Source organism: Silene latifolia, chromosome 8 (assembly GCF_048544455.1).
Source record: "Silene latifolia isolate original U9 population chromosome 8, ASM4854445v1, whole genome shotgun sequence".
Lineage (NCBI taxonomy): Eukaryota > Viridiplantae > Streptophyta > Magnoliopsida > Caryophyllales > Caryophyllaceae > Silene > Silene latifolia.
In genome coordinates, this window is record NC_133533.1 from 13,047,104 (window position 1) to 13,065,143 (window position 18,040).

Consider the following 18,040-nt stretch of genomic DNA (forward strand, 5'->3'; position numbering starts at 1 on the left):
CGAGTAATTATACAATTTGATTACTCAGACCGTATCCCATTTAATCACATTTCAATTTGATACGTAAATTTTACTTCCAAAAAATCGTCCGTCAATTTTCAAGTAATTTAATTAACTCGTAACGTTATACGATTAATTAAATAATCAATTAAGAGTGTTGCCCTATAGGTATGACCTAGGGGGTCAACTGATCACCACCGTCACACGACGACAAGAATGTCAAACTCTAGTCACCAATCATTACCGATATATGTTGACCAGTTGACAGTAACAATATTACTTCCCAATTGTATTCTATATGATGAGACTTAAACATGTGATCATCATGATCAACAGTCGTGATCGCATTATTGTCGGAGGACACATATTCCAACAGTATCTTTGTCTTGACTTCCTTGATTGGCTTGATCATCTTGAATCATTTGTTGAAAGTCCATTTGATTGCTTTAATCACTAATTATGTCAACTAAGAGCAAACAATCAAATAACAAGGGGACTTGGCATCATCAATCCAATGTGTTCTAACAAATTCCCCCTTTGATGATGACAAGTCCAAACATGTGTGATATTCCCCCTTAGCCCATGGTTAGTCGGTCTTTGGGCAATTTCAACATAAACATAATTAATAAACATGATCAAGGTAGTCGAAAGGTGCAACATGCTTGGCCAAAGTAAAACATCTAATCATGGAAGCTAAGACATAATTAAGGTGGACGTTAGCCTAAGAGTTAGAAGATCACACATAGCATAATTAAACTACTTCCCCCTCTTGACATCGTCAAAGGAGGATAAAACACGTCCAAAAATCAAGCAACACGATTAAAACACACGCAAAGAGTTCAAGCAAGATAAAAACAAACAGCCGAAGGTGCAAGAGAGTGTCTTTAAAAAAACAACAAAGAGCCAAAGTTCATAAGGAGAGACGGGTTAAAGAGGCAAGAGTTTAGGAGGCATTCTGAAGACGTTCAAGGAGATCTTCATTCATGGTGCGAAGATCACCGACTTCATCCCTTAACTTGGCCTGTTCTTTGACCAACCGGTTCACAATTCCAAGGAGTTCATCCAACTTTGCTAACACCACACCCATTTCAACAGTAGAACCTACTGTAGAACCAGACTGATTCTTCCTTTCCAATTTTCCATTCTTAATCTCCAAGTTCATCCGAGAAAGAAGGCCCGGTGTCATTTCATCACTCAATTTCTCAATCGCAGGGCTTCCTTTCAACACTAACCCCTCCCTCATAAAAATGATCGAGAGCCACATACCATAAGGAACCACGGTATTTTTGTCAAAGTTGCCACTTTGGAACTCAGTGGACATCTCAAGAATTCGGTGAAACATAAGACGGGGAAGGTTAATGGGTTTGTGCTTGACAATGTGATGAATCAGGAGCATGTCAAGGAGTGAACATCTCCCACGGCTATTGTTGGAAGGGACAAGATTACGAAAAACCAGGTTAAAGATGAACCGAATGGGTGCGGTTAATTCAAAGGCATATATGTTGGTAGGGCCATCATTATCATGAGGTCGAAGAACCTTCATGACCTGGGTAGAGGTAACCTCATCAACTTCACCCCAATCACGTTTTGGGAAGGAGGTAAGCCCGACATCACAAATATCCAGATGAGCAGCAAGTTGGTCAATGGTTAGGACAAAGGGTTTCTAATTTATAAAGGCTGAGAGAGTTCCAGATTCAACATCTACCTTGACTGTTGCATAGAATTGGATGATTTCGGACAAGTACATGGGACTATATTTGTCCAGCAGATTCACCCAACCCTGTGCATACATAGCCTCTTTGAAGTATTTGAAAGCAAGAGATGTGTCATACCAGGATTTCTTATAGCGCCTTCCACTGTGGAAGCAACAAATCAGCATACCGTGACATAGCTTGAAGATCTCCTCCGGGAGATCGAGAGAATTGAGATGGTTGAGGATATCATTCTTGAATGATTCGGCATAAGGAGCAATAACAAGGTCCATGCATGTGTTGAGAGGCACCTTCTCCTCAATGATTTCATTCTCATCTATGCTCGGTAAATCCCGCTGATAACGAGCCCTTTTGGGTGCTTTGGATTTTGATCCGGATCCCCTTTTTCTTTGAGTAACCTTGGGTTTTGGAGGGGATGCCTCCGGGGTCACATCCTCATCATCATCACCAAATATTTCAAGCATCTTCCTCTTGGACCGGGTTCGTGATGCGGGTTTTGAAAATAATGGGTCAAGCCCATCATCAAACACCACTGTGGCATCATCACGATCCTCAACATCAATTTTTTCAGCATTGGAACCGATTTCCCTTTCAACAGTGGAAGCCACCGTTGCATCAATCTCACTCCTCTCATCCTTCTCTAAAGTTTCACTCACCAAATCTTTTAAGAGCACATCATCATCATTCTTTTTAACTACTGCAACATCACTATCCTCCTTCCTTTCTTTTTCGTTTGAATCCCCTTCATTCTTATCTAATTTTTCTTTTTCTCCCTCTGATTTTTCTTCACTTTCTTTTTCTTTGTTACCCTCTAATTTTTCCTCACTTTCTTTTAATTGCTCTTTGTCTCCCTCTGATTTTTCCTCACTTTTTGATTTTTCTTTACATTCTTTTCCCTCTTTTGATTTCTCACTTTCAAGTTCCCCCTCTTTCATCTCACTTGATTGATCTTTCTTTTCATTTGTTTCGGCAACATCACTTGATTTTCGAATGTCTTCATCCTTTTTGGTTGCCTTAGAACCGGAGTCCTCTTCATCGGTGTCAATGTCCACTTCAGCATCTAGTTGGAGAGACATAGGAGGATTCCTACTTCTTCCTCCTCTGCCACGACCACCGCCCCTTTTGGCGGTTGTCTTCTTTCGTGCAACGGTTGGTTTGGCAGTGGCAGAGATTTCATTTGGTTTGGCAGCGTTTTTGGGAGCCATCTTTTTCTTGGCAATGTATTTTGGATTGAAAGTATTTCTGAGTTGAAGAACTTCCTTTGAAAATCTTGGAGGCATTTTAAGAGAGTGGAAAGAGAGAGGTTGTGACGGTTTTGGGAATCCGAAAAAGGTGAGGGTTGGTTTTTTGTTTAGTGGGTAATAGGGTGTGTTAGTGGAAACAAGGAAGTAAATGAGGGGTTGGTGTAATTATTCTAGGTGAAGGACGGTTGAGTGTTGATAGTGTGAGGCTAGGGTGTAGGCTTTTAAGTATGATGGGACATAAAGTAATTTGGGAAGCTCAATGCAAAAATAACTCAAGTGCACTCATACGGTTGTCAATTTCATTTGTTCGACATTTGCATGCATTCTACCATATTAACTAAAATTTAATTACATGTAAATCCTCCCTCTAATCAATCATTGGAAGACGTAATTTAATTTAGCGGTATGTCACCTAATAAACCAATTTCCGACCGAAGTCTTTCGAATTGTTCTCTTTCTAACGGTTTTGTAAGAATGTCCGCAATTTGATTTTCCGTTTTACAAAAGCTTAGACAAATATGACCTTTTTCAACTTGATCACGTAGAAAATGATGTCGTATGTCGATGTGTTTAGTTCGTGAGTGTTGTATAGGATTCTTTGATATATTAATTGCACTAGTGTTGTCACAAAAAATAGGGGTAGTCTCGAAAGTAAGGCCATAATCATGCAATTGTTGACGTACCCAAAGAATTTGTGCACAACATAGAGCGGCACTCACATATTCGCTTTCGGCCGTGGACAATGCAACGGTGTTTTGTTTCTTTGAAGCCCATGAAATAAGACATGGTCCTAGGAAAGTAGCAATGCCCGAAGTGCTTTTCCTATCCAATGTATCACCGGCATAGTCCGCATCCGAAAAACCTACAAGATCAAGTTCGTAGTGAGTTGGGTACCAAAGATATAGCCCTTGTGTTCCAATCAAATACCTAAAAATCCGTTTGACGGCTTTGAAATGAGATTATTTAGGATTTGCTTGGAAACGGGCACAAGCACACACACTAAATTGTATGTCGGGTCGACTAGCGGTTAAGTAAAGTAAGGAACCGATCATACCTCGATATACCTTTTCACTAATGCTCTTACCGTTTTCGTCTTTGTCAAGCTTGACTTTAGACACCATTGGTGTAGGCATAGTATTAGAATTAGTCAACCCAAACTTACTTAGCATTTCTTTTAAGTACTTTTGTTGGTGAATCATCGTTCCATTCTCACATTGTTTGATTTGAAGACCAAGAAAGAATTCAAGTTCTCCCATCATACTCATTTCAAATTCCGAAGTCATCAAATCAGAAAAGTACTTATAAAGAACATTGTTAGTTGCTCCAAAAATAATGTCATCGACATATACTTGCACAAGCAACAGTTCATCTCCTTGTGACTTGATAAACAACGTTTTATCCACGGACCCACGTATGAAACCATTTTCTAATAGAAACTTTGAAATCCTATCATACCAAGCCCTAGGAGCCTGTTTTAAACCATAAAGTGCTTTATCTAGTTTAAAAACGTGGTTGGGAAACTCGTTGTTTATAAAGCCCGGAGGTTGTTCAACGAACACTTCTTCATCAAGGTATCCATTTAAAAATGCGGTTTTGACATCCATTTGAAAAAGCTTTATACCTTGAAAAGGTGCAAAAGCTACAAGCATTCGTATGGCTTCAAGCCTAGCTACCGGTGCAAAGGTTTCATCGTAATCAATTCCTTCTTGTTGGTTAAAACCTTGCACCACTAGTCTAGCTTTATTCCTTACGATTTCTCCAACATCATCTAGCTTATTGCGAAAGACCCACCGTGTACCAATTACAGTACGTTGGGAGGGCCTAGGGACAAGATGCCATACCTTATTCCTTTCGAATTGCTCCAATTCCTCTTGCATTGCAATCATCCAACATTCATCACTCAAGGCTACTTTGACATGGTCCGTTCAATTTTTGAGATGAAGGCATTGTGTGCACAGAAATTTTGAAGCGATAATCTGGTTTTATTCCGGAGGTTAAGTCACTGGTTAAGTTTGATAAAGGATGTGAGCTTTGGTGTTTCCATTTCTTGGGGATAAGTGAGTTAGAGGATTCGGTTTGTTAAATGCTGCCTCAACAATGAGGGAGGGGACTGTTGCATGAGGATTGTTTGAAGAAGGTGATTGTGGTTCGTTTATGATTAGGTTGGGTTGTTCTTCACCATCCTTGTTCCCCCTGGATGAGGTAGCATCATCTTGTGTAGGAGGACGATTAGTTCCCCCGAATTTTGCGCATCCTCCTCATGCAACAAAGGGCTCCAACTCGTTGCTCGCCTTCTTCTACCACTTGATCCATTTCATGTCGTATCATACCAATCTCAAAATCATCATCATATTCATCATCCTCATCATCAACCTGTGTGTTTGACACAAAAAGACTAGATTCATCAAATATTACATGAACGCTTTCTTCCATTTTCATAGTCCTCTTGTTATAAACTTTATAGGCTTTACTATGATCGGAATAACCAACAAAAACTCCTTCATCACTACGAGCATCAAACTTGCCAAGGTTGTCTTTTCCATTATTGTGCACAAAGCATTTACTACCAAAGCATTTTAAATGTGAAAGATTAGGTTTTCTTCCTCGTAGTAGTTCATAGGGAGTTTTCTCAATGATTTTTCTAATCATGACACGGTTGTAAATATAACAAGATGTGTTTACGGCTTCGGCCCAAAAATTCTTGGGAACCTTAGAGCTAATGAGCATGGTCCTAGCCATATTTTCAAGAGTTCGATTCATTCGTTCCACAACCCCATTTTGTTGTGGGGTTCTTGCGGCCGAAAAGTTATGACTAACACCATACTCATTACAATAGGACTCAAATGACGAGTTCTCAAACTCGGTTCCATGGTCGGATCTCAATGAGACAAGTTTATAACCAAATTTGTTTTGAACCTTTTTGACCCAAATTAAGAACTCATCAAATGTTTGATCCTTAGAACTTAAGAAGAGAAGCCAAACAAATCTTGTGAAGTCATCTACAATGACACAAATAAAACGACTTCCACCTCTACTCACAACTCGCATAGGACCACATAAATCAATATGAATGAGTTCAAGAGGTAAGGAAGTGCTAACAACCTTTTTGGATTTAAAAGAGCACTTAACTTGTTTACCTTTAACACAATCATCGCAAAGTGATTTAAATTCAAATTTAATGTTAGGAATGCCGTCAACTAGATCAAGTTTCTTAAGGGTGTTAAGTGTCTTAGCATTTACATGACCAAGTCGTTTGTGCCAAAGCCAAGGGTCGTTCTTTTGGACACTCATGCATGATAGTGATTGACCCGACAATGCATACAAGTTAGTCATATAGACGTCTTTAACACGTTTACCTTCAAGTATGAGTTCTCTAGTTTTACCATTGATGATTATACATTCACTAGCAAGAAATTCAACAATATTACCTCGATCACAAAGTTGTGAAATGCTCAAGAGATTGTGTTTCAAACCTTTGACAAGCAACACTTTGTCCACGCATAGTGACTTTGACTTACCAACCTTTCCAATACCAATGATTTCACCTTTTTTGTTGTCGCCAAAAGTCACCATGCCACCATCGTAGGCTTCTAGCGAGAGGAATTGGTTTTCATCTCCCGTCATGTGACGAGAGCATCCACTGTCTAAGTACCAATTGCTGCTGCCCCTCACTAATGCCTATAAGAAATCAAACATTTAGTTTAGGAACCCAAACAAGTTTGGGCTCCTTCTTGACAACGACCTTTTTGACTTCTTCTTTCTTTATCCACACTTGTTTTGCATTCTTAGTGTTTCTTTCTAAGTCACGGACTCTTTTGTCACAACCATTAAACTCATGACCTGTTTTGCCACAATAGTTACAAATGATGTACTCGGAAGACCAAAGATACTTTCTTCTTCGGAGTCGGTTTGACTTGGATCCTGGTTTCGAGTGCAACAAAGTGTGCTCTTGTTGCATTTGAAACCAAGTCCAAAGATTCTTTGCAAATTTTTCATATTCTTGTGATTGTTTCAAGAGAAACTCCAAAACATTCTGACTTCCTTCCCATTTTAAGTAGAACATCTTAGCCTCATCTAGCTCTTTAGTTAATGTTTCGATTTTAGCAAGATGATTAAGATTCAATTTACCTAAATTGTCGAAAGCTTGTTTTGCAAGTCTTGCTTCATCACTAAGTAACATTCCAATTTGTTCCAATTGTTTATTATCCCTTTGACATAATTTGAGGTCAGCTAGAAGAGTTTCATGTTCCTTAGTTAAAGAAGACACTAATTTCGAGAGAGTATCTATTTCTTTTCTTGAATCGGATGCCACAAAGAGAGACTTCGTGGCATGAGTCCTGTTCACTCTTTTTAACATCTCAATTTGAGCAAGAAGGTCATCATTTAATTTTTGAGCTCGTTCTAAGGCACTTTTGACATGACTAGACTCATCATTTAACATTTCAGCAATCTTAACAAGATCACCTTTTTCGCTGTTACAAGTAGCTAAGTCAATCAAAAGTTGGTCACGTTCTTGTGTTAGTGATGACACATTTCCTTTAGAACTGGATGCAACAGTACAGGGATCTGTTGCACTGGTTTCATCAACTTTGTTGGCTAAAAACAAATTTTGTTTTCGAAGCTTTTTGATTTCTTTTTCAAGACCCAACATGGAACTAGGTTGATCATTCTCATTTAGACTTTCTTTAAGGACTACATTTTCCTCAGCTATGTCCTCAATTTCGATTTGCATAGCTTCCAACTTATTAGTTTGGACACGACATTTATCTATGAATTGATCTAGGAGGAGACAAACTTTGTCTTTAGAGAAAGATCGAACCTTTTTCTTGAGCTTAATTACCTCATGGTCTGAATCAGAGTCTGAATCCACGGAGTGAGCCATAAGACACTTGATGTCTTCTTTCTTTGATGATTTGGAAGCATTTTTTGAGGAACTAGACGAGATGCTAAGTTTGGCGTCTAATTCATCCTCAAGGACATCGTCCTCTTCAGAATCAGACATGCCCCAAATAGCAGTCATTACCTTGTTTTTGTAATCACGTTTTGCAAAGTCACGTTTTTCCTTAGATTTAATATCGTTCCACTTTGGGCATTCTTTGATTTGGTGACCTTTGTCACCACATTTAAAGTAACCAACAGTGGAGTTAGATCTTCTCTTAGGAAAACGGCGTTTACTAGAGTTGTTGCTATACCTTTTGAGAGTTTCGACCATTGATCATGCCAACAATGTTTTTAGTGAACATTGCAAACTCATCATCTTCATCCTCCTCATCACTTGAGAGAGCATTAAGAGCGAGTCCTTTCCCTTTAGAGCTTTCACTAGAACGCTTCATGAGAGTTAACTCATGAGCCATAAGTGAGCCCATAAGTTCATCAAGGGTGAGCAATGAAAGGTCCTTAGCTTCCTCAATAGCCGTAACCTTCGGTTGCCACTTTTCAGTTAGGCTACGAAGGATTTTACGGACTAAATCCTCGGATTGAAAACTCCTACCTAAACTCTTAAGGTCATTGACAATACTAGAAAAACGTGAAGACAAACTATTAATTGACTCATCTCGTTCCATATTGAACATCTCATATTGTTGCATGAGAAGATCAATACGGTATTTTTTGACTTGTGACGTTCCCTCATATGCAAGGTTTAGGGTGTCCCAAATCTCTTTGGCCGAAGCACATCCAGATATACGATTAATCTCTTGGTCACCGATCCCATATTGAAGAATGGACATGGCCTTAGAGTTTTTCTCGATTTTCTTATAGTCGGCCTCAACATACTTATCCTCACTTTTCAAGGAGCTAGTGCCATCAGCATTAGTCACTTCGATTTTGAGGGGACCCTTTTGAATGATTAACCAACATTCATAGTCCACACTTTTGACATAATGCTCCATGCGATGTTTCCACCAGGCATAGTTTTCTCCCTTGAAAATGGGATACTTAGTGTGTTTTGAATCGTCCATAACTATAGGATCAACTCTTTGGATTTAACCAATATCAAGAGCACAAGGCTCTGATACCAATTGAAGAGTTAGGAACGATTAACACCTAAGAGGGGGAGGGGGTGAATTAGGTGTACCTTTTTAAAAAATTTATTCTTAAATTAGTTAATTAACTACTTTAAGCTAAGAATAAAGAAGTACAAGACTTGAGAAACTTAATTGAATATAAGTTCACAAGAAGGTACAGCAGTTCTATGTCACGGTATAGGTGACTGTGACACAGAACTTGATTAGGTACAAGCGAGAAATAGCAAAGTGGAAGAACGTAAAAGTAAATGAACAAACAAACGACATTTTAAAAATAGGTTCAGCCTCTACTCCGAGGCCTACGTCCAACCGTTATTTTATTGCTTGTTTAGAAATTTACTCAAACTTACTAAACCCCTTACAATGAAAATAACTCGCCAACCTACTTCGGTTGCACTCAAACTTAAAGCTACTCCGCTTCAAGAGTTTATGGGTTCTATCTCAAGGTGTTACAGAATCTTGAATCTCAAGAGTTCACTTAAATGAACATGGAGATTACAATGAAGATCTAACACGAGAATCATGGAACAAACTCATCATGTCACAGTACATCGAACTGATACTTGGAGGTTTTACAGCTTTTTTCGAAAACAATTTTGAAGACTTAAAACCAGAAAAACGTTTTGCAAATACTTGAAGAACAAAGCTTTCAATGCACAAATGATTTGCAAGGTTTTTTACAATAAATGCTTTGGAAGTCTTAAGAAATAAATGTGACTAAGACACTCTATTTATAGTAGATTTAGTCTTAGGTAAGTACACTTTGAAAAATTAAATCCAATATAAAAATGATAGCTTTGAGTGATGGTAAGTGTTAGACTTGTAGGCTTGGGGCTTAAGAAATCAGAAAACTTAAGCTTCTACACTCAACATGTGACAATTTACCGAAATGGCAAAAAGCCTTTCTTACTTTAGAAGTTTGACAAGTCTTCTTTGCCATTTTGGTAAAAGGTGTTTGCACAAATCTAGAGGCTTAGTCAAGTGGGCTTGTGACTCCAAAATTTCAGATTATTTTCAAGCTTTTGAAAATTCAAATGTTTAAGGTTTAAAGTTTACAAAGTTTTGACACTTAAAAACATTTGGTCGAAATTCCTCCTCCGTATGATAGTATCAGAAACCACGGTACAGCGTACCGTTGCATGGTTTTGCCATTACTTGACTTAAATGAGAATGTTACACTTACTCTTACATATATCGACTAAGGCTTGGGAAAGTATCTTTGTCTTGACTTCCTTGATTGGCTTGATCATCTTGAATCATTTGTTGAAAGTCCATTTGATTGCTTTAATCACTAATTATGTCAACTAAGAGCAAACAATCAAATAACAAGGGGACTTGGCATCATCAATCCAATGTGTTCTAACATTCTTAGAGAATTAAGTCTTCTTGCCGTGGCTTCAATTTCGCGATCAAGTGGATATGTTGGTTGACCTCTTCTTCGTCGCCTACTCATGCAAAAGACCTAAGCACTTGAAAGAAAGGATTAGTAACAAAGGACTTAGTCTAAACTAGAACAAAAATGATTAATATTAAGCCGTACTCCCAGGCAACGACGCCAAAAACTTGATGGTATCAAGTAATACCTCGCAAGTGCACGATTTTATCGTTGTACACTTTAAAGGGTCGATCCCACAAGGAGTAGGTGGAGTACTAATCGTTCTAATTCACGAGCTTAGCTAAGTCGATATAAAATAAAGAGGGTGGTAACGAACTAGCACTAAACTAACAAATTTAAAGGCTAAAAAAACTTGACAAGATAAGAACAAGCTAAATGATAAAGAATAGATCAAATAATGGGAAGGACTAAAACTCGGTTCTCCCACGAATATAAGTAATTCCACATACTAATTGTCTCGGCTAATCAAAAGGGGTGGAAAGGTAAGGGGGAGATGGCTCTAATTCGCCTAGAACCTCCCTCTCGAGTTCGCAATAGGACACCAGCTATCCCGACTAACCCCCCTCTCGGGTTCGAAAGCCGGTATCCCTAACTCAAAACCCGACAACCCCAAAAACATGCATTTTCCCAAGGAGGTCAAGTAATTGGTCAAGGTCATTAAACCCCCATCGTAATCCGGGTCATCCCACTCCCTCTCTCGAGGGTCGATTTCATACGCAAATCTAGAGGCACCCTCCCTCGGTTCTCCCTTTCGGTCTCAACCTTAGTCGGTGACAAGGGTCGGTTCCCAAATATCCAACTAACAACCTAACCAACTCTCGTTGGTGGGCAAGGGTCAAAAGTCGACATTACCCAAGAACCAAACCTTAAACATGCAATTCCTCTAAACTACCCTCACCAATTTCCCCCAACTAATTAGCCTTAATGATAATTAATTAGTGAAATTACCCATACCGGGTCAAACCGAGTCCTAGAAGGAGACTACTCACTAATCATGTTTTTAAAGGCAAAATAAACAATAAAGATGGAGTCTTTAAGCATAAACATGGTGGGAAGATGAATTCTACTTCTAAACATGCAACAATCCAACAATAATTATGAAGAAAGATGATTTAATCTAATAACAAGGATTAGTAAACTAAAAGACACAATCTTTAACCCAATCAACTCAAAGATTGAATATTTGAGTATTAACAACAAGGATGAACAAAGGAAAGAGAATCAAAGAAAAGATGAACAATGAAAAGATGAACAATGGTGAAAACAACAACAATCAAACAACAAAGATGCAAATTTATCATAAACAATCAAACAAACTTGAAGGAAAAACAAATGTAAACTAATGAAAATAGGGAGAGAAATAATACCAATTCAATAGCAAGAAAGGAATTTGGATAGAAAAATAAAGAAGGAGGAACCTCCAATCTTCTTACAACCCAATTTCAATTACTAATTAATTGAAGAATTTGTCTAATTAAGGAATGATTAACAAAATGATTAACAAAGTTTGAAACTTGGAAAAGGAAATAATCTCAGATCTAGGGTTGTGTGTCTAAACACGATTTTTGGGGAGTATTTATAGTGTCCTCTTACTTAGGTTACAAAAAAGGGGGATTAAGACAAAACACGCGTAGCAGTGACCGCCAGCCGGTCAACCGGCGGCCGGCTGCCCCCCTCCGGCGCCGAGGCATCTCAATTTTGAAGCTTAAACATGGCCAATGTGACAGCCTGCCGGTTGGCCGGCCGCCGGCTGGTCGGCCCGGGGTCGTCCTCCGCCTTTTCCTCCCCTTTCTTCCTTGCTAACTTCCTCGTGTGCCTTGTTTCTTCCCAAATTTCCTTTAGCTAGCTGAATTACCTACAATCAAATACCGGAATCGGTAGTAGCGTAAATGAGGGGCAAAATGCAAGAAAAAGGCCTAAGATTGTGCCTAAGTAGTCCAAAAGATTAGCAAAAGGAAGGGTAAAAAGGGGTCGAATGTTCATTCATCAGGGGCTTAATGACCTTAGTTAATGCTAGGCTACCTTGAGAATTACATGTGTTTTCGGGTTGTTGGGCTTTAGACTTGGGATACCGACTTTCGAACCCGAGAGGGGAGTTAGTTGGGGTAGCTAGTGTCCTATTGCAAACCCGAGAGGGAGGTTCTAGGCGAGTTAGAGCCATCTCCCCCTTACCTTTCTACCTCTTAAGATTAGCCGAGAGAATTAACATGTGGAATTACGTATATTCGTGGGAGAACCGAGTTCTAGCATTTCCTATTATTTGATCAACTCTTAATCTTTTTTTAGCTTGTTCTTTGCTTGTCTAGTTTATTAGCCTTTTAATTTGCTAGTTTAGTGCTAGATCGTTACCACCTCTCAATTTTAGTTTGACTTAGCTAAGCTCGTGAACTAGAACGATTAGTAGTCTACCTACTCCTTGTGGGATCGACCCTCTAAAGTGTGCATCGACAAATCGTGCACTTGCGAGGTATACCTTGATACCATCAGTAAAGTTTAGAACAGGTAGAAAACGAAGATCACTCACCATAAAGGCATTGTGCACGTCATTCTCAGCCATATCCTCTGGAGAAAACTCTGAGAACACCTCCTTTAGAGGAGGGAAGAGCAGCCGGTCGATCTCTGGCCAGTACGACACCTTATAAACATTCCCAAAACCTTCTGGGACGTGAGCAATAGTGCCTCCACTAGCTGAGGCACGAGGACTGGCAGGAGGAGTAGGCGGATAGCGAGATAATGGATCAACCTCTAAGGGCTCAGGCCTATCAGAACTGGATTGCGTAGGAGGGGTCTGGAAAGAGGCGGCAGGAGCACTCCTCTTAAAGGCAGATGCCTCATCAGGACTAGCAGTGGATCTCTTTATTTTTGCACTCTGGAGGATGACTTCCAGAGGATCAACTTTGGAACCTACAAACAGGCATCATCTCAGGCGTCGGGATATTTAAAGCATTAGTAGAAGCTGCATGCAAATTGAAACAATTGTAGGAAGCATACCAGAAGACATGCTGTGAGCTGATTGAAGAGGGTTGGAAGAGGTAGCAGGTGAGAAACCAAGGAGCAGGTCAGGAAACTTTCTCTCGGATTCAGAGATACAGAACAACTTGCTGCAGGTAGGAATCTTGGCACCAATGCGAGTCAGATCACAGGGGCCTGTACGAGGACGATAAAGTAAGCTAGTAAGAAGCGAGATAAATGAGTCAGGTGACAGGGAGGCTACTTACTCGAAGTTATGACCCATTTCTTGAAGATGTAATCGGCAGGCGGCTGGATGGAGTCCTTCCTCACGAAGAAGAAGTCCTCAAACCATTTATCATCTCGGGATTTGGACACGTGCCTGAAGGGAGCCTCTCCACGACCCTGGAACGAGAATTGGCCCCTACCCAGGGATCTGATGTTATACATGTGGGCTAGATCACCCAGGGAGAGAGAGTTGCCGGTGTTCTGACCAGCGGCCAGGGATTAGAGGAGAACCCTCCAGACGGCAGCAGAAATTTGTGCCATGGCAAAGTTATTTGTAAAGATGAAGTCTTGAACGGGTTTGGGAAAAGGGAAGCGGAGTCCATATCTAAACGGGTACAGATAAAAGCAAACCCAACCTAGGCGAAGGGCATCAGCTTTTTGACCCGGCTCAGGGATGGCGATATCCACCCCGTCACCGAGGCCGAGCAAACCCTTGATCGTGGGAATATCAGCAGGAGTCAAGACAGAGTCACAATCATGGGGGTAAGTGAAGAGTCCCCGAGAAGGAAAGACTGGGCCGGGATTAAGGTCAATAGGTGTGGAGGTTGATGAAGATTGTCGGGTTTTGCCCATGGTGAAGAAAGAGAAAAAGGGAATTAAGAAGAAAAGAGGAGGGAAATACCTGGTGGAAGGGACGGTGGAGGATGAAATAGTGGAGCCGGTGAGGTGAGAGAAGAGGGGGGTTAAGGATTTAGAGAGAGGGAGAGTTTTTGGAAATGGTTTGAGATTAATGGAAGTGGAAGGTGGGGGTTGAGGTTATAAAGGAAGAGAGAGGGAGTAGGGTGCGAGAAAAGAAGGGGTGGGCGGCTGAAATGATGGAGTTGCATGAAAAGGAGTGTAAATGACGGCTTAGGGTTTAGCATTCGATTACGTAAATTCCTTACTCGACAACTTGAACCGTACCTCACAATAAATTTGGGACAAACTGTTTGGGCCAAAAATCACACAATAGCAACAGGCCCACTTAATAAATAAATGGATCAAATAAGAAGAAGGGGAGCCCACGGTTGGAGTAAGCGCGAAGAAGGGGAATGGACCGGCATGCACGCAGAAGGAGATTGAAGCCCATCGAAGAAAGCGTCTGGAATTAGGAAAGGGGAGTCAGGGAGAAGTTAGGGAGAAATCAGGGAGATCAGGGAGAATTGAGGGAGATGACCAAACATGGAAATAGTTATTATGGAAGTTATATTCCCTTTCCATAATCAAGGTAGGACATGCCTAGGGTTCTTACTCTATAAATAGCCGAGGAAGCGATCAAAGAAGGCCATTCTCATCAAGACATCACATATTCACATACACACGCCTACATTCATTCAAGACCTCACAAACACAATACCTCGTGCTAGCAAGATTTACATTCCGTCTCAATTGTAATCATCCTCCTATTCAAAGCTAGTGCAATATTTGGCAGGGTACCGTCCCTCCCGCGGTTGTTCCCACATTGGGTTTTTCGCGTCACCAAATCTTACGTGTCAATTTACATTACGAGCATTATTTCCTTATTTACATATCAACATACGAACAATCATTCAATTAACGACGAGTAAGACCACATTGACCCGAATCAATCAATTCGGTGAAAAATACCTAAACAGTCAAGCACATTGTTACCAGTGATGAGTAACGGTAGGCTTGACTGTTACCATTACAAGTATTGTATTCTTTCATCTTTACATTAGTTGATATAAACGACTCTAAATCTTGGGTAGTAAACGATTAACGATTCTTGATTAAGACTTGCAAATTGATCGATTAATCCTGAGATGGGAAACTAAGAAAGCAAAAGTTAAATGGTCATGTCATCATCAATTAAGAGAACCCAACAAAATGCAAGGGATAAAGTCGGAAAAAAGCAGGAAAAAAATGTAGGATTTAGTAATTCTCTAGGTTGAAAATAGCAAGTGCCATAATTAAGTATGTGTTTGGCCAAGATTAAGAAAGTGTTTTTGTTTCCCAAAACTAGAAGCTGTGCCAAACACCTCGTTTTTTAAAAAATAGAAAGTTTTTCTAAAGCTTTAATCCACTTTTTCACCCCCAAAAACAGAAGCATCAAATTGATGCTTCTGTTTCTATTTCTTCTAAAACCAACAACTATAAACTTCCAACTTTGTTTAGGTAAATTATTATTTCAAGGCATGACGTGACGTTACCGTAAATTTTTTTTTTTTTTTTGTCAAACTATGTTAATAAACAAAATTTGTGATCTTTTACGTTACTTGTAACATTATAAAACCATACAATAAAATACATATTTATAGCTTAGTATTATAAAAATGAGTACTAAGTAAAAAACATCACAAGTATCATGAAAAGATTAAGAAAAAACATAAAAGATGTTACATTCTCTTATGCATAAATTGGATTCACAATAAATTATAATTTACTAAGTTCAGTAATTATTGTGCACCAACATCGTATGGAGCGAGACTGCGAGAGACACAAAATGAGCATTTTACGATAAATAGTGATCATTTCTTTATGTTAAAAAGTGACCACTAATAAAAATTAGTCACTTTATAAAAAATAAAACATTATCATTTTTTAACATAAAATGGCGACTTTTTAAGCGGTCGTACTATACAACGGTCTTATAGTATAATTTACAATATAGTATAATCTGTACCTATATCATTTATCTATGATTCTATATTTTTTTATATATGTTGATGGAAAATATATTTATACAACAATAAATGAATTCAAAATAAACTAAAACAGGTAAATTAGGCCAAAAACTAGAAATTATAAAACACTTATTATGAGCTTAACCAAAATATACCCTAATTTTTAGAAAAAACAGTTTTTTTGAAAATTACTTTTGAAAAACAGAAACTATATTTTAAAAAAAGGGCCAAACATGCTCTAAAAATGACTCCAACTACAACTTGTAACTTGCACAACAACTTACCAATGATCTATTTATTTATCTATGATACAAGGCCAACGTTTCTTTCCATGCAACCCATAGTATCTTAGCTCCACTTAATATTGGCTATTTAATAAGTGTTTCAAGTATGTTAGTGGATTTAGAATGTAACCAGGTCATTTTTTCAATTGATGAAAAATATTACAATTTTTTTAACTCAAATATTTAAGATTATATTAAGTGACCCGTGCGCTGCACGGCACGAAATCTAGTTCATTATTAATCACAAATCATATCTTCATTTCCCAACCTTTCAAAGAAATAAAAAGGGAAAAGATAACGGAATGTTTGACGGAAGCATAACACCAAGTCCTCATAGCTATACAATGATTGATACTTTAGGTCCTTATTTCTATCTTTCTACGTAGAGTGAAAAAGATCTTTGTAGAATTTCTAAGGGGAATATTATTTAGAGAGAAAAAGGAGAAGTTAATCGTAAACTTGCTCAATTAAATAGATAATAACGTAGCCTTTAAATAGGCGACAATTTATCTAAACTACTAAATGCTAAAACCTAGCATAAGTGGTGGTTATCCCACGTTCACATTTTTCTCAACATTGACTCTAGTAACTAATCATGCTAATGACTAATTCTATGTTATCAACAACTAGTGCCATATTATTAGGATTAATATTAACTACTAACTAAAATATAGGAAATAACTTCAACTAATTTTGGAGCAATATTCCAACAATGTTAATTAGGAATTGGATTACGGACTAATTGAACAGGATTAGGCAAAAAGGTTCTATCTTTCTACGTAGAGGGAGAAAGATCTTGATTAGGAATGGGATTACGGACTAATTGAACAGGATTAGCCAAAAAGGTAGGCATATCATCACCAGCCATAATAACAACGATGTTTTGTTCAAAATCAGCAGGGTTGTTAATCTTACTAATACCTTCCCGGTTCTCCAAGTCATCATCATCACTTTGTTGGTTTTCATGGTCTGAAAAACGCCTCCAATGAGAGTAGAGCAACATCAGAAGAGGGAAAATTATGAGGCCAAGCATTGCGGCTAGTACGCCGAATAAGTATAGCACCGGTGAGTGCCATAGTGATGTTTTTTGTGTGGTTGTCATGGCAGACGATTCCTTAGATAATCCGAATAAATGAGTGTCTGCTGATGGATTGGTGGTTAAACTTGGGCGTAAAATTGTTGCCATTTTAAGGTGGGGTATGTTGTTGGCGTAAGTGAGGTTGATGAATGATGACTGGTGGATTGCATATATGTATGTATAGCCTATAGGACAGTAAGAAATATATTAGTTTATCAATTGAAATATAGAAAACGGTTACACACTCAAATTTTGTTTTCATATTTGAAGGAGAGAAATGAGAAGGCCAGCACTCTGTATTTCATTTTCTTCAACCACTAGAAGTCTAGAACAATGGACAATGGTTCCCGCATTCTTCAACCGTTGTTCACTGAAACTAACAATTTGAAAGTTAAATCATATTTCTATATAGTTTGTTCAACCATTGTTGTTATAACGC

At 38.8% G+C, this 18,040-nt stretch overlaps 1 protein-coding gene across 3 annotated transcripts; it reads right to left on the reverse strand.

Annotated features, from left to right (window-relative positions):
* Window positions 1-239: 239 nt before the first annotated feature.
* On the reverse strand, window positions 240-17,943 carry LOC141596422 (uncharacterized). Of its 3 annotated transcripts, XM_074416577.1 has the most exons (5): window positions 17,445-17,532; window positions 13,597-15,386; window positions 13,370-13,525; window positions 12,903-13,282; window positions 10,452-12,233 (listed from the first exon to the last, which is right to left on the reverse strand). In XM_074416577.1, the coding sequence occupies exons 2-5, from the start codon at window positions 13,775-13,777 to the stop codon at window positions 12,084-12,086; spliced, it is 867 nt and encodes a 288-aa protein (XP_074272678.1). In that variant the 5' UTR covers window positions 13,778-15,386; window positions 17,445-17,532; the 3' UTR covers window positions 10,452-12,083. The 3 variants fall into 3 exon arrangements, with proteins under 3 accessions (XP_074272676.1, XP_074272678.1, XP_074272677.1); XM_074416576.1 differs by lacking the exon at window positions 13,597-15,386 and having other exon boundaries at window positions 10,926-12,233; window positions 17,445-17,943; XM_074416575.1 differs by lacking the exons at window positions 10,452-12,233; window positions 12,903-13,282; window positions 13,370-13,525; window positions 13,597-15,386 and adding an exon at window positions 240-3,818 and having other exon boundaries at window positions 17,445-17,515.
* Window positions 17,944-18,040: the final 97 nt, after the last annotated feature.

Coding starts and splice junctions, on each gene's coding strand:
- LOC141596422 (XM_074416575.1), bottom strand. CDS start 2,992: ATGCCTCCAAGATTTTCAAAGGAAGTTCTTCAACTCAGAAATACTTTC.